The sequence below is a fragment of the Pleurodeles waltl genome, chromosome 3_1 (assembly GCF_031143425.1).
Source record: "Pleurodeles waltl isolate 20211129_DDA chromosome 3_1, aPleWal1.hap1.20221129, whole genome shotgun sequence".
In the NCBI taxonomy this organism is placed as follows: domain Eukaryota; kingdom Metazoa; phylum Chordata; class Amphibia; order Caudata; family Salamandridae; genus Pleurodeles; species Pleurodeles waltl.
In genome coordinates, this window is record NC_090440.1 from 419,565,179 (window position 1) to 419,578,798 (window position 13,620).

A 13,620-nucleotide genomic window follows, 5' to 3' on the forward strand; every position below is an offset into this window, starting at 1 on the left:
TATTTTCTCTACTCATCTAATGTTGCTGTAATACTGTAATATAGGGTATACCACATTACAAGCATAACAAGAAACGCCAAACATTATGCAATAGCATCAATCATGGCTCACGGGGACTAAAAGGGGCAGGGCGGCGTGGCACGTGTCTGGGGGGGAATAATAATATTTTTTTAAATGTAAAACATAAAATTTGCCTGCTCTGCTCCCACGCCGTTCCTCTTGCTCCCTCCACTGCAGGCAAGCACAGGCTTCCAGCCTGCCCTGTGCCAATCCTGATGCTCTCACAGCAGCATTAGGATTGGCTGGGAGTGCCTAGCCAGGGCACTACCTGGCAGACTGGAAGCATGTGCAGGCTCCCTCCAGCCCAGCAACTGTGTTGCCGGACTGGAGCTAGCCCTGTGCGCATGTGTGTTTGGCCGGCCTGAGATGCTTGGCCAAACACATGTTCGCACTGAGGGGAGTGCACAGTGCACTCCCCTCATTCTCTTCGGACCCCATGGCCCTGCCCCTTTAACAACCAAGCGATAATTAACACAGTTTATTATCGTTTGGTTGTTAAAGGCTTGCAGCGGCTGCTGCTGGCGGGGGCAACACTTTTCTTCCCTAATGGAGGAGCTGCCCCTGAAAAATACACTGATGTGAACAAAGTTTCTCTGGGGCCTCATTTACATTTTATTCTCTTCTACCGTGCAGACTCAAATCCTGACTATATGAAATGTGTTTGGAGATAGCAGACCATTACTTGGTTTATGTCTTTTGCCTTTCTGTGCAAAACACTAACAATCTGGTGAATCCATAAAACAAATAACTGCCCTGTGCCACAATTGCAAGTGTAAGGTCTGTAGTAACTGGAAAAGTCAATTCACTGTACATGCCAATGGGCAGAAGTACTAATGTGGCAACTCTATTCCATGTGGACCCTAGGTATTATTACAATTGAAGTAAAAACAAAAGTTCCACAACTTTTAAAACAACTTAGTTATAGATTTAAACTGATAAAAATAGAACTGTGTTGCAGGATCTCAATTAATGAAGCTTGAAAACTTGGAAGAATTCGACAATTTGCCACGTGCTGTTCCTTTTTTGCTCATTTTGCATCTGACATATATGTTGCATTAAATGGCCCACTCCACCAAAATGTCCACATTTACAAGGTTTTCACTCTTATAAGTGAGATGCACTCACTTTTCCATACCCTAAGCGACCAGCCCTTTGTTCCCTTTACTTATCAGGTAACATCCATCTCAAATAACCTTTTATTTTGTGAGAGTCCTGATGATGACCCTTGAATAAACTGGCCCAGATCAAAATCTATCACTTACTACATGTGTCCTACAGAAACTCCTGGGGTATATTTACAAGCCCCTTGCACCTCCTTGCGCTGCCCTAGCATAATTTGTTTTCCGTAAGGAGGTACCCACTGTGCACCATACTTACAAAGTGGTGCAATGCATGCATTACGCCACTTTGTAACCCCTTGCACCATGTTATATCTGGACCAGGTATAATGTATGCAAGGGGGGCGTTCCCACGCAGGGAGGCCCAAGAAACGGTGCAGTGAAATTTACAAGATTTCACTGTGCCATTTTGTCCATCATTTGTAACGCCTGCTCAGGGCAGGCGTTAAACTGACACTCCTATAATAACCTAGGGCCTCCCTGTGCTTTGTTGGACTAGCGCCATAAAAGTGCCTGATATTGCACTAACTTGAGCCATGGTGCACTGCACAGTAAATACAGCGCTTCCATGGTGACATTAGGGGGGCGCAGGGTGATGCAAAAAAAACTTTCTTGTAAATATGCCCCTTTGGATCAATTTTCATACCTAATAGTATGGCAAAAATACCACATTTGACAAAGCGGATCACATTTTATTGTGTTGCCTACATTGAGGCCTAGTGGGCTTTTTCATTTATTTAAGAATGTTTTCACTTATTAAGGTACTGCAACTCTGTTGCCAACTTTTGTGGTTGTTTTAGGTCATACCCAAAATTATATGAATCTATTTCATTATTACACTCTTTCATTTGTATGTCTCTTCCTTTTTTTAAAGTTCATTAATTGAACTCTCATATAACATTTCTGTGCTATGGTTTAGTACTACAATTGATGGCTTTTAATTCCATAGCACTCAGTGGAATGTTGTTTTATATACAGTGAATGCTAATAACATCACTTTACTCCAGTGGGTTCCAAGTAAGGACATTAAAACAATATGTGGAAAAACACTTGACATTGCTTCATACAAAGAAATCATTGTGTATGTGCAATGACTGACACGCCTTTCTAAATAGCTATATTCTATTTTGTATGAACATCTGAATTAACTTGATTTAACACCTTTGCAGCTTGCAGTGCTCCTATCTGTTATCTATGCTTGTTTCCCTTCTCAGGTATCTTGAGTACACCTGGGATCACACAATAGTCCGGAAGCAAGATGCCATCTCCACCATCTCTTCTATCGCTAACAATGCTGTCGGACAGAGTCTAGTGTGGGACTTCATCAGAGCCAATTGGGAGAGGATTTTCCTTGAGTAAGTTTACTAATTGTTTTCAAAAGGCTTCAAAGGCAAACGCACTGGCTCAGGCCTTGTCACTTTAGAAAGAGGCAAACGCCACCCAATAGCTATCGGTCAGTATCACTTTCTGATCTAGCCAAAGCTTGCTGCTGCACAGTATTAAATTTGTCCCCATCTATCATAGTTTGTTCTTTGACATTATAATCAACTGAATATCATTGAGTGTATTTTGATCCATTCTTTAAAGATTGTCTTCTTGACAATTAAGTAAAAGTAAAAATATCTGAAAACCTCAGGTGCTACATAGAAACATGAATTAATAGAGTTTAGTGGCCTTAGGGGTCAGAATGCTAAAACTGATACTATCTGAGAGAAACTGATATGTTCCTTCAGCTAACATAGAACAATTTTCAGTTAGAGAAAATGGCGCAATAGAGAGTAAACTGCGAGGCCAATATTTCATTAAGGTGTGACCCATCTCCAATTTCAGAATAAACTGTGAAAATGTCCAATCATTTGGAAATGTTTAGGTCAAGTGATCTTTTGGTTTCACCAAAATTATATATATTATTATAATACTGGTTTGTAGGGGCTTTCAGCCAAACCTCTTTAGCCATTGACTTGTCACTGTGTTTTTCACATTTGTCTTCTGCTCACTAAAGTTTTTCCCGAACTGTGGGTCATTTGCAAGCTGATTCTGGTGGGTTGTGAAAGTCCAAGCAATAAATAATGATGCCTTTAAATTCTCTACATATCTTGTCACATTTGCTGTGCTTCAAAGACAGAGGTCAAATGTCAGGCTATGTCTTTTGAAAAATAGTTGCTTATTTTTATTAACATGGGGACTAGTGTTTACAAAATGTAAAAATCTTACTGGGGTGCTGTCATGGGTCCATTTTAGTTAGTTGATTAGGTACAGCAGTAGCTTAGCTTAGGCCTGTGCCTTTTCGCCTTGTAATTATGCTCTGTATTTCTGTATTCAATTGCATTCATTTTATTATTGCTAATTTTAGTGGCATTGTTTCAATTTCATTTTCAGCTGCAATTCTGCAAAAGCGTCATTATCAGTGTTATGGATGACATACTTTACATCATGTTCTTTTCCTCGGAATCACAAGAACGGAATGTGAGAAACACAGAATAATATTTTGTTGTGCAGCCCACAAGACTGTATAAACAGTTCAGTGCTTAGGTGCCTACCCACATCAGGCTTCTGGGCATGAACATAAAAATGCTCCCTATAAAACATATTGTAGGACAAAGGGCATTAGAAGGGGTTCCAGCCAGAATTTCTATCCATGCTGCATGCCTGTTTTTGGTAGGCCTTAGCTTTTGAATCTCCACTGATCCTGATCGGGGGACAGGCAGCCTGATCTTGTACCAAGGTAACATGGGTGGGGTGTGCTTTTCATGGACACTGCATGGACAGATTTGGCTTACATCACCATGCTCTCACTTAGGAACTAGGGAATAGGCTTTTAGGTAGGAACTGTATACTCATGTTATGACAATATGTTGAGGTTGTTTATATTTACATCTCTAATTTTTGTTATTCTTCATTATCCTAATCATTGCATCTCATGCATTTTATCATAGATTGCAGTCTTTTCAATAAAGGTATTGAAAACTGTCTTGCATCTCTTGCCTATGTGTGTGTAAAAGACTCATGTATGGAATGAAAAGGGTAAGACTTGTTTCACTAACCTGAGGGGTATTCGGAGTGTCAATCAAGGCTGCAAAAAACATCGCCTTTACCGGTTGGGTTTTGGTGAGGTGCTTCTAGTGAGCCTGGAGGGTTGGATTACCAACGTGTGTGGGAGTGACTCAGTCACCTACAACACAGAGGTGCTGCTGCCCCAAATCCAGTAGTTGTGTTGCAGTATGAGAGTACAATGGCAGTACAGGGAGTGTGAAAGAAAAAACTGCAGGATATAATTTTTTGTAAACTACAACAAAAAGTAAACTGTACACATTCAGCAGTGTGCACATTCAGCAGTTAGGAAAGCAAAACATGAATCACTATTTTGCAAGTGTGATGGAAACAAAGATTTTAATAGGATCAAAAGTAATCAAGACACTTTACTTTGTGATGCACAAGTGATAAATATTTACTGAACCCTGTTTCCACACATTAATATTTCTGTTCAGTTTAGTTGTATCAATAAAACAGTATGTCTGTGCAAATGTAGTGGCCATTTCAATGGAAAATGTGCTGTCTGTAAATGACAGTGCAGTACCACACAATGCTTAGGTTGCAATTAAACTTTGCCTGCCTCATGTCCATTAAAGCTGGGAGAGTGACAAAAGTTTTAATCAGTCTGAAAAGCTGGTCGTGGTTTTAAAAGGTTTGTGCAAGCCCAGACCAGCTATTGGCTAATTCTTTTGTGAATGTCAGCATTCTGCCCTTTCAAAGGGAGCACATACACAAAAGCAAAATTGTCGTTTTAGGTGCAGGGGCTGTTATGGCAATATGTGCTTTATAAGACCAAAAATATTTTTGCTTTTAGCCAATGATTTTTGTTTTAGAGTGGGGATTATCCCCAACAATAAAAGTTTGCATAATCCATGACAAACCAAAACAGACACTGACGAAAACAAAAGGCTGGCAGCCAACTCCAGACTTTCTGGCATTGCCACTGCTAGCTAAATAGTGTAACTGTTTCTAGCACAGAAAACATATTGAATGGTAGGTGGGTAACTGTGAAAAAGCGACATCATTTTTACTGAGGGGTTTCTGAGTGACATTAAATAGATAATGAGAATAAAGCTCTCTGATGTCTCTTAGTACTTGAGGTGAAAAGCCTCCACATTATTCACTGTCTAGCAATCTATGATTGTATCCAAAATTTGCACTCTCCTGCCTAAATTATCTGCCCAAGCTTTCAACATCTACATAGGGCAGTGGGGTAAAGGGAGATCCATGCATAATGTGGCCTCTCAAAGCCTTCTCAAAGATAAAAAAAAAGATCTCCTGCCATCCACCCCCCCTGTATACTTGTCTCCATACCCCACACCAATCTTTAAAAAAATACCTGGCTTCCTACCATCCACTCCTACTATACTCTACATTTATGCTCACTCGCCTACTAGCCCAAATAAAAACTATATTAACTGCCATCCTTTAACCCATCCCATCATCCGTGCACCTTCCCCCATTGACAAATCTGGCCATTCTGCTCTCAAATTGGGAATGGAGAGCCTTTAGTCACACAACTTGCCACCCATGTTGCCCCACATATCTTGTGTTTGTGGAGACTTGGCTGTGGTGATAGAAGGCAGGGATACTGCCAGTCACCACTGTTATAACTTGCTCTGGCCTACCCAGACCCAGTAAGGCAGCAGGACATAGGGGAAACAAGTACTCCCCCGGTGACATCACAACAGTGGAAATTGTTTTTTTTTATTACCACTATTATCCCATCAAAGCAGCAAATGAGCAGATTTTATTCTGATTATTCACACCAATGTAATAATAAAGGCTTTTTTTATGGGTTGTCAAAGAATTATGAGAAGACAAAGGGCCTGATTTAGAGTTTGGCGGAGGGAATTACTCCATCAAATATGTGACGGATATCCCACCCGCCATATTATGATCCCATTATAGCCTATGGAGATCACACTACAGTGGACGGGAAATCCGTCATGTTTGTGACAAAATAACCTGTTTGCCAAACTCTAAACCAGGCCTAAAGTCTTTAGAATGTCTCCAGTGGTAGAAAACCATGAAGGGCATGTGTTATGTAATTAATCATAATCTTAATATTCAGGACTCAGGAGTCGGACTGTCAATTAGGTGTAAAATGTGCATGAAGAAGTGTGGGCTCTGGTGCATGACACTAACTGAACAAGTTTATCTTTGGGCCTAGCCAGAACCTTAGAAGGTCTTTTTCCATTCTCAGTGGCAGTGAAAGCAGTTTCAGAGGAATGAGTCCTGTGCGCGGGCAGATCACCAGAAAGCCAGGCTACAGTGCACAGCCAACAGGCCAAATGTAGCCATTTGGGGGTAATTGGAGAAAACGCAGAAAGCCCTGAAGCAGGAGTAGATATTCATGATTACTGTTGAAGAGACCATGACCTTTGCTAAACAAAGATACCAATGGGCCTTTAGTTGAATGGTTTGATCAAGATTTTAATTGTTTGCAAGCCAAACTGAAAAGATGACATGCACACAACTCTTACTTGCTGTCATAAAAATATAGGAACCTACAATCACTTGATATAAATAGTAGTTCTGAGAAAATGATCACACAGTAACTTTCTGGATAAGACTTGAGAGGATATGTTCCTAATATGGACAGGAACATTCTTTTCACATCTTGGGTGGCAAAAGGGAAAAGGAGAAAAAGTGAGAGGATGCACGCTTTGGATAAGGAAGAGAAAAAAAAAAATCAGGAGGCTGAGATGGAATATACTATTTATAATTTTCAGATGGCTTATCAATTCCATGAATGTTTCCCCAGCATAGCAGAATATTTTTTTAATGTGTTTGTTTCAGGAGGTATGGAAACTGCAATGCATATGGACCAGAAACCGAGGCAACACAATGTATTATCATCTAAATTGGCATGTTGTCCTGCATCAATATGTGAAAAGACTAAAACAATAAGGGAGAGATCTATTGATATTTTGAGCAATGTAGCGCAGCAACCAAAGAAGCTGCTCTGCGTTGTTTCAATGGAAAGGACAAGAACCACACTTTGGCCCTCATTACAACCCTGGCGGTTGGCGGAGAAGCAGAGGTCTTACAGCCAGCAGGCTGGCGGTAGTAAGAAAAAACGGAATCATGACCATGGCGGTTACCGCCATGGTCATCCGCCACTTCTCCAAACCGACCGCAAGGGCGGAGACGACCGCTGGGCTGGAGAATTGGGTCTCCAGCCCGGCGGCCATCACAAGACCGCCGGCGGTATCATGACTCAGCTGACCGCCAAGGATTTCATGGGGTTGGGAACCACCATGAAATCCATGGTGGTAAGCACTATCAGTGCCAGGGAATTTCTTCCCTGGCACTGATAGGGGTCTCCCCCACCACCCACCCCCACCCGAGTCCTTCCCCGACAACCCCAAACCCCCTGCCATCCCCCAATGGTGGCAGCACCCCCAACATCACTATACAGACTCACACCCGACACGCACGCAGACACCACCAACACACATACCCGCACACACACCAACAAACATGCCAACAGCCACACACACAGTCATACACGCACACCCACATTCAGACATACATGCACACATCCATACAAACATACATACAGACAGACATGCACACATTTCCAAACACACAACACCCCCCACATGCATACATGCACTCACACACCCCCTCTACATACTCACACGCACACTCCCATGCATGCACACAACACACCCCCCCCTAGTGGACGATCAACTTACCTGGTCCGTTGATACTCCGGGAGGGGACGGGATCCATGGGGGCTGCTCCACCGCCATAACACCATCAACAGAACACCGCCACCCCGAATCACGTAACGTGATTCGGTGGGCGGTGTTTTGTTGAAGGGGTGGTGCAGGTGGAGCAACCTCCACTTCCCCGCCGACCGCCAGTATGGCTGCTGGCGGCTCTCTGTCCGGAAAAGGACGGAGGGCTGCCAGCAGTTATAATTTGCCGAGCGGAAAACCACCAGCACTGGCGGTCGTCAGCACGGCGGTCCCTCTGCGGTCTTGTGAAAAGACCGGCGAGGTTGAAATGACAACCTATATCTACAAAGACATGGCACTGTTTTTCTATCCCCCTGTGGTGGCAAACATTTGTCTGCCTTGCTCCAATGCAAATAGCCTTGCACCACAGTAAAAGTCTGTGGGTATTATGTCAATGACAGGTTTTATACTGGAAGGGGACCATTCCATTTAAAAAACTATGCTTAAATACTTTCCCATTCTGTATGTGAGCTGTACAGTTCAGCACATATGCAATGTTTTGAAGGTTTTGAGACAAGAAACATTTTCTCAAACCTTACACCTTTCTGGAAGTGACATGTTTTTGGTGCAAATCCCTATTTACCAAAGTTAGTAGATAGGGATTTACGTCAAATCTCATAGGTGGCTGCATTGGAATGCTTATGAACCATCCAGGGAATGCCCCCTTGATGCAAAGTAGTGGAAATAACTACTTTGAATTACTTTAGGTAAGTTTCCAACACAAATCAGAATTGGCATTGAAAGGTAAATTCCATTTCAATGGTTTGCACTGGGTTTGCATCACTTGCAATGCAAACCCAGCACAAAGTGCTAATACGTTTTTCCCTAAATACACAGATATACTTGCTACTTCTGTGGAAGTGGAAAGGAATTGGACAGCGAAAGAAAAAAACATTGAAGCAAAATCAAAATACAGTGGGTTAAAGAGAAAATAACACGCCACACAAGGAGGAAAAAACAAAGAGTTGGAAAATCAGTGGGGCAAGAGATTAAATGGCAATAGAGGAAATTCTAATGGCAATGATCATGAAAAGAAGCATTTGGCAACATAAAAAAAAACTAGTAAAGATTTAAAAAAACATATGAACATAGACTAGGCAAAGACTTACATATTTACTCAAAGCTGATTGTAAACACATCTATCTGCAAACAGAATGGTGCCATGCAGATAAATGTGACTACACGATCCAAAGAGGTCCCAATAAACCTGGTGGGAAAATCTCTGAGCTGGAAAATTCTAATTTCACGAGCAGAATAGTCCCTGTGTAAGTACTTTCGCCTGATGAAGATTTCTACGTTTTTCCTTAGGGCCCGATTTATATGTTGGTGAAGAGGGAAGTACGTCACAACGGCGATGGAGTTCTCTTCCCACCCACATAAAGGGCCATTTACCTGATTTAAATTTAGGTGTGATGACAGCAGAGACAACTTTGTTTCTGCTGTGGTCAAACTGTTCCAGCAGCCCGATGGAGTGAGGGTCATTGGAAGTTTGAGTGAATGTCCACATACCTAATTTAGATGGGCGGACGTACATCCGTTTTCAATGTCTGTCACTGCAAGGAAAAACCTGGCGGTAAGGGGCACTGAAAAGTGCTCAATTTCCTCGATGCCTTGGGAGGAAACTCCCATGACGAGGGGGCATTGTTTTTTTGTTATTTTCAGAAAGAAATTCAGACTTTGGGATGTTGACGCAGCCGTCTGTCAAAATTACAATGAATTTGCAGGGACCACTTTGACTCTGGTTACTGTCAGTGCTTGAAATGTCTGCTAGGCCAAAGGGCATTTCTAAATTTGGTAGGTGGCACCTCAGTCTGGGGGATGGAGTAATTTACTCAGTCACCCTGGCAGAGGACAGGTTATCTGCCAAATACTGAATAAGGATGTTAGTCTGCTGTTCAAGCTCAGAATCTGCCATCAGGACAAGTTTGCAGGATGTATCCAAGGGTGAATTTGTTGTAAGAGTAGGGCACCTCTAGGTTAATTTAGATTCCCTGGTGTGGGGCCTTTACATTAATACATGTTGTATTCATGTTTTATTAATATTTTTAGCAAGCCTGCTTTTACAAGTTGTTTTATATATTTTATCAGCTGCCACTTCTAGTAAGGCAGAGTTCATGCTGAACATTTTATCAGCTGTCATACAACATGTAATCTGCATCGTTGTCCAATTCTACCATGTACGGTCCATGATATGTTAATTTGTATTGCCAGTCCAGGAGCCAGTTTCTATCCCGAGAGACAGCATTACATCAGAACTGTTCTCTGAACATTGTATGGGTTATTATATACACAACACATAGAGCCAAGGAGGGCAGAGCACATTCCAGTCATGACCATCCTGGGACACGTTCCACATGACAGACAGCTAGGCTGATCCTGGCACTGATGCTTCAGCTTCCTGAGAGTATTGCTTTCCAGACAACAGGCAGACCCCGGCTATCCCAGCCAGGTATGGGCATGGGGATAATCCCTTAGGTTATGTCAGACAGAGGGTTACAACCCACTTTCATCTCAGATTTAGACATAAGGTTTTATTAGGAACATCTGGGATCTATGTAATCACACACAATGGTGGGGTTGTTCATTTGTTCACTTTGGGTGTAATGTTGGTTTCTGTGCTCTGGTTCATCTGCCTTATTATTGCATACATGTTTTTTACACTATAATGCAACGTCTTCAATAAACTAATTGAAATCCAGTTCACATTTTGTGTATTGCATTGGCATGCATGAGTAAATGAGTGAAAGGGGTAGGATCTGTTTCCACGACTTCCCTGAGGAGCCAGAGTGTCAGGTTCAGGTTGCCACAAATCACCTTTCATACCAACAGGCTTGGAGGTTTAGGTGAGGCACTGCAAGCTAGCCAGGTGTTTGACCAACAACTGCCAAGCAGTGTGGGGTTGACTCAGTCTCCACCAGCTATCACCATAAACAAGCAGTCTTACTACCAAAATAGGAACCGCATAACAAGTTGTACAAGGGCAGTTACCTTCTTGTCAAGGGTCCACTGCAATGGATTTGCTGCTGTGGAGGTGCTCCAAGCAGGATAAATATGTTGTTTAGCCAAGTGAAGTAATTCATTGACTTGGCTGGTTGATCCTGGTACTCTTGAGGTCTGGAAATCCCCAATTATTCTACGCGACAACTTTTCAGAGTTGTTAGGAGCAGTCTAGTTAGACAAGGTCAAGTGTCGCTGACCCTTTGAGGGTCAAGACTCACACCAGTAAAGGCTATAAGCAATGTGTAGTATAAGTTCAATTGCTACTGATCAGCTGAACACTTCATGGAAAAAGCTTCTTGTAGCTTATTACATTCATGTAGCCACATAGGAGGTTAGGAGGTTAGCCAGGTGATCCTTGGAGTCCCCTAGTTTATCCTGGGTACATGTAAAAGCAGGTCCAAAACTTCAGGTCTCCTCACAGGTCTCATACTGCAGGTACAATCCTTATCCACAGGCCCAGAGATTCTTCTGGGGAGAGTGCCTTTGGGTGTCACATTTATGGTTGGCACTAGCCAGTGTGTGGGATTGATTCCAGGCACCTTCCGAACCAGTGGGGTAAAAGTTCCCAGGGGTGACCTGTACTAATTTTGTAGCAGTTTCTGTTTGCTATATTGTAACCGTACCACAGTGCACTTGACTACAAAATTATAAAAGGAGGGCTTATGGCTTTTGTACAGTCAGTGTGTCCATTCAGAGGTGGAACAGAAAAAAGAAGATGTTTCCGCTTCTGTGGTCACTCAAAACCAGCGCTAGTTGTAGCTCACTTCTCACAGAATTTGGTGTTAACCTTGCTGGAGGAACAGAAAGTTGCTTTCCCCAAGTCCCACCTTACATTTTCTCATAAAATGACAGCCCCCTCGAAGTTCCTGGGTCCACTCTAACTGGTCTTTCTAAAATGAGAAGGAAAGCACCTCCCACACAGCATTCAATGCAGTTTTCACGCTTCATTAAGTTCAGGTACTGGCTGCACAGCTCTGGAGAGCTAATGCATGGTAGCTTCCAGGAGCTTCAGGCAGGGAAAAAGGAACTTTATAAGTTACTTTTTATAAATAGATATTAAAAACCCAACATCACCACAACATTGAATTGGGGTTTTAATAAATAATGCAAATAGTGGTCATAGGACAACCACAGTCTTCTACAGTAACAAGAGCTTTTGGGTCCTTGTCACTGTAGGGAAATGGTGGCATCAAATTTCTACTTGCCCGACTTTTAAATATTTTGCACCCTATCTTGTTGACTACAAGTCCTGCATATTCATATTTAAAAGGGACGTTTTCCCTGTCAAAAGGAATAGTTTTGACAGGTCTAACTGCAGGTTTAAGGTGCAGCAGCCAGGCTTCATCAGTAGGCCTGAAGCCTGTTTTCACTGTCACAATAGTAAATGCACAATAAGTGCTGCATCCCATGTGACATTTTACATTCCATGCCATAGGTGTAATTCTGTATCATGTACTATGGCCTTATATGAAGGTTAAATAGTCCATTAAGGAATAGCCACTGTTTACAAGTTCCAGGGGTCAGAAAAACACACTAGACACTGAAAAGCAGTGCCCCCATTGTGCCGAGTCTAAACTCCAGCAATACAATTCTGCACAAAATGGAGGTAATCACACAAAAGGAGAATTTCCTCATGGAGAGTATATATAGTCTGCCAGTAATACCTAACTAGCACTGTCCTTGAAATGTTGAGCCAAATTTTTAGTGGCATTTAGTAAATCAAACATCTCATGTATACAGAAGGTATAACTGCATGTGTGTAGACTAAAGTCTTCTTAATTGATAAAAAACTTCAGGAAACACTTAGGCAAATTGGCATTGAATTAAATTGAATTTACAAAGCCCAGGCAAGTATCTTTAGTGGTGTATTCCCCTCAAGCCATACGTCAGTGCTATTTAGAATATTTGAACAGAAGCCAGGGTGTCACTCTCTCAGCTAGCTTGAGACCAAATTAAGCTGAGCCCTTTCCACATAGGAAGAATTAAGTGGGTGGTATTTAAAACAACGGGAAGCACCAAAAGCTTAAATAGAGCACAAATATATTTCGATTTCACTCTAATGCAGGAAAAATCAAGATAGAATAGTGTATTCAATACTTTGTTGTTATGTAGTTATTTGTAAAGTATCATTTGGAAGGAAAGCCAATACAATGAATTCATGCCATATTATACTACCAACATGTGTTTTGTGACAACAATACATCACTGTCTCAGGGCATTTATATTACACAAGATCCAGTTTACTTCTTCAAACATGCTCCAGTTTCTTTCCTCTGCTGGTAATATACATTATAATGCGTAAGTCCACATCCATCAAAACTCCACTGATTCAGGGTAATTCAAAGCCAAAGTTAAACCTCTCTAGTACAACAGCCACTCAAGGATACCGATACAGAAAATGTTTTATACATAAGTTGTATTAATATACATAAGTGCCTCAAAAACATCAGGCCAATTATCATTCTATAAATCTTTCACATGACTGTTTCGACAGTCTAAACAATTCTAAACAGTAAAGCAAGTTGTGAGAAATTTTAAAGTTAGATGGTGCACAGATTGAATAAAGAACATAACAATCTACATGCAAATGAGCCATGTGATTAAAAACAAAACATATAATTTAATAAACACAGTTAATTATGCCACATTATTAAATACTT

The 13,620-nt window shown here is 41.7% G+C and overlaps 1 protein-coding gene across 2 annotated transcripts in view; it reads left to right on the top strand.

Annotated features, from left to right (window-relative positions):
• LOC138284182 (aminopeptidase N-like) overlaps positions 1 to 13,620 on the top strand; it is a 260,695-nt gene that overhangs the window by 233,475 nt on the left and 13,600 nt on the right. Inside the window, exons 18-19 of one of the 2 annotated variants that reach the window (XM_069222679.1) lie at positions 2,393 to 2,533; positions 3,558 to 3,682. In XM_069222679.1, coding sequence (XP_069078780.1) covers positions 2,393 to 2,533; positions 3,558 to 3,648 — 232 coding nt within the window. In that variant the 3' untranslated portion in view covers positions 3,649 to 3,682. Of the gene's footprint in view, positions 1 to 2,392; positions 2,534 to 3,557; positions 3,683 to 13,620 lie in introns of those variants that run through there. The other variant, XM_069222680.1, reaches the window with a different exon arrangement.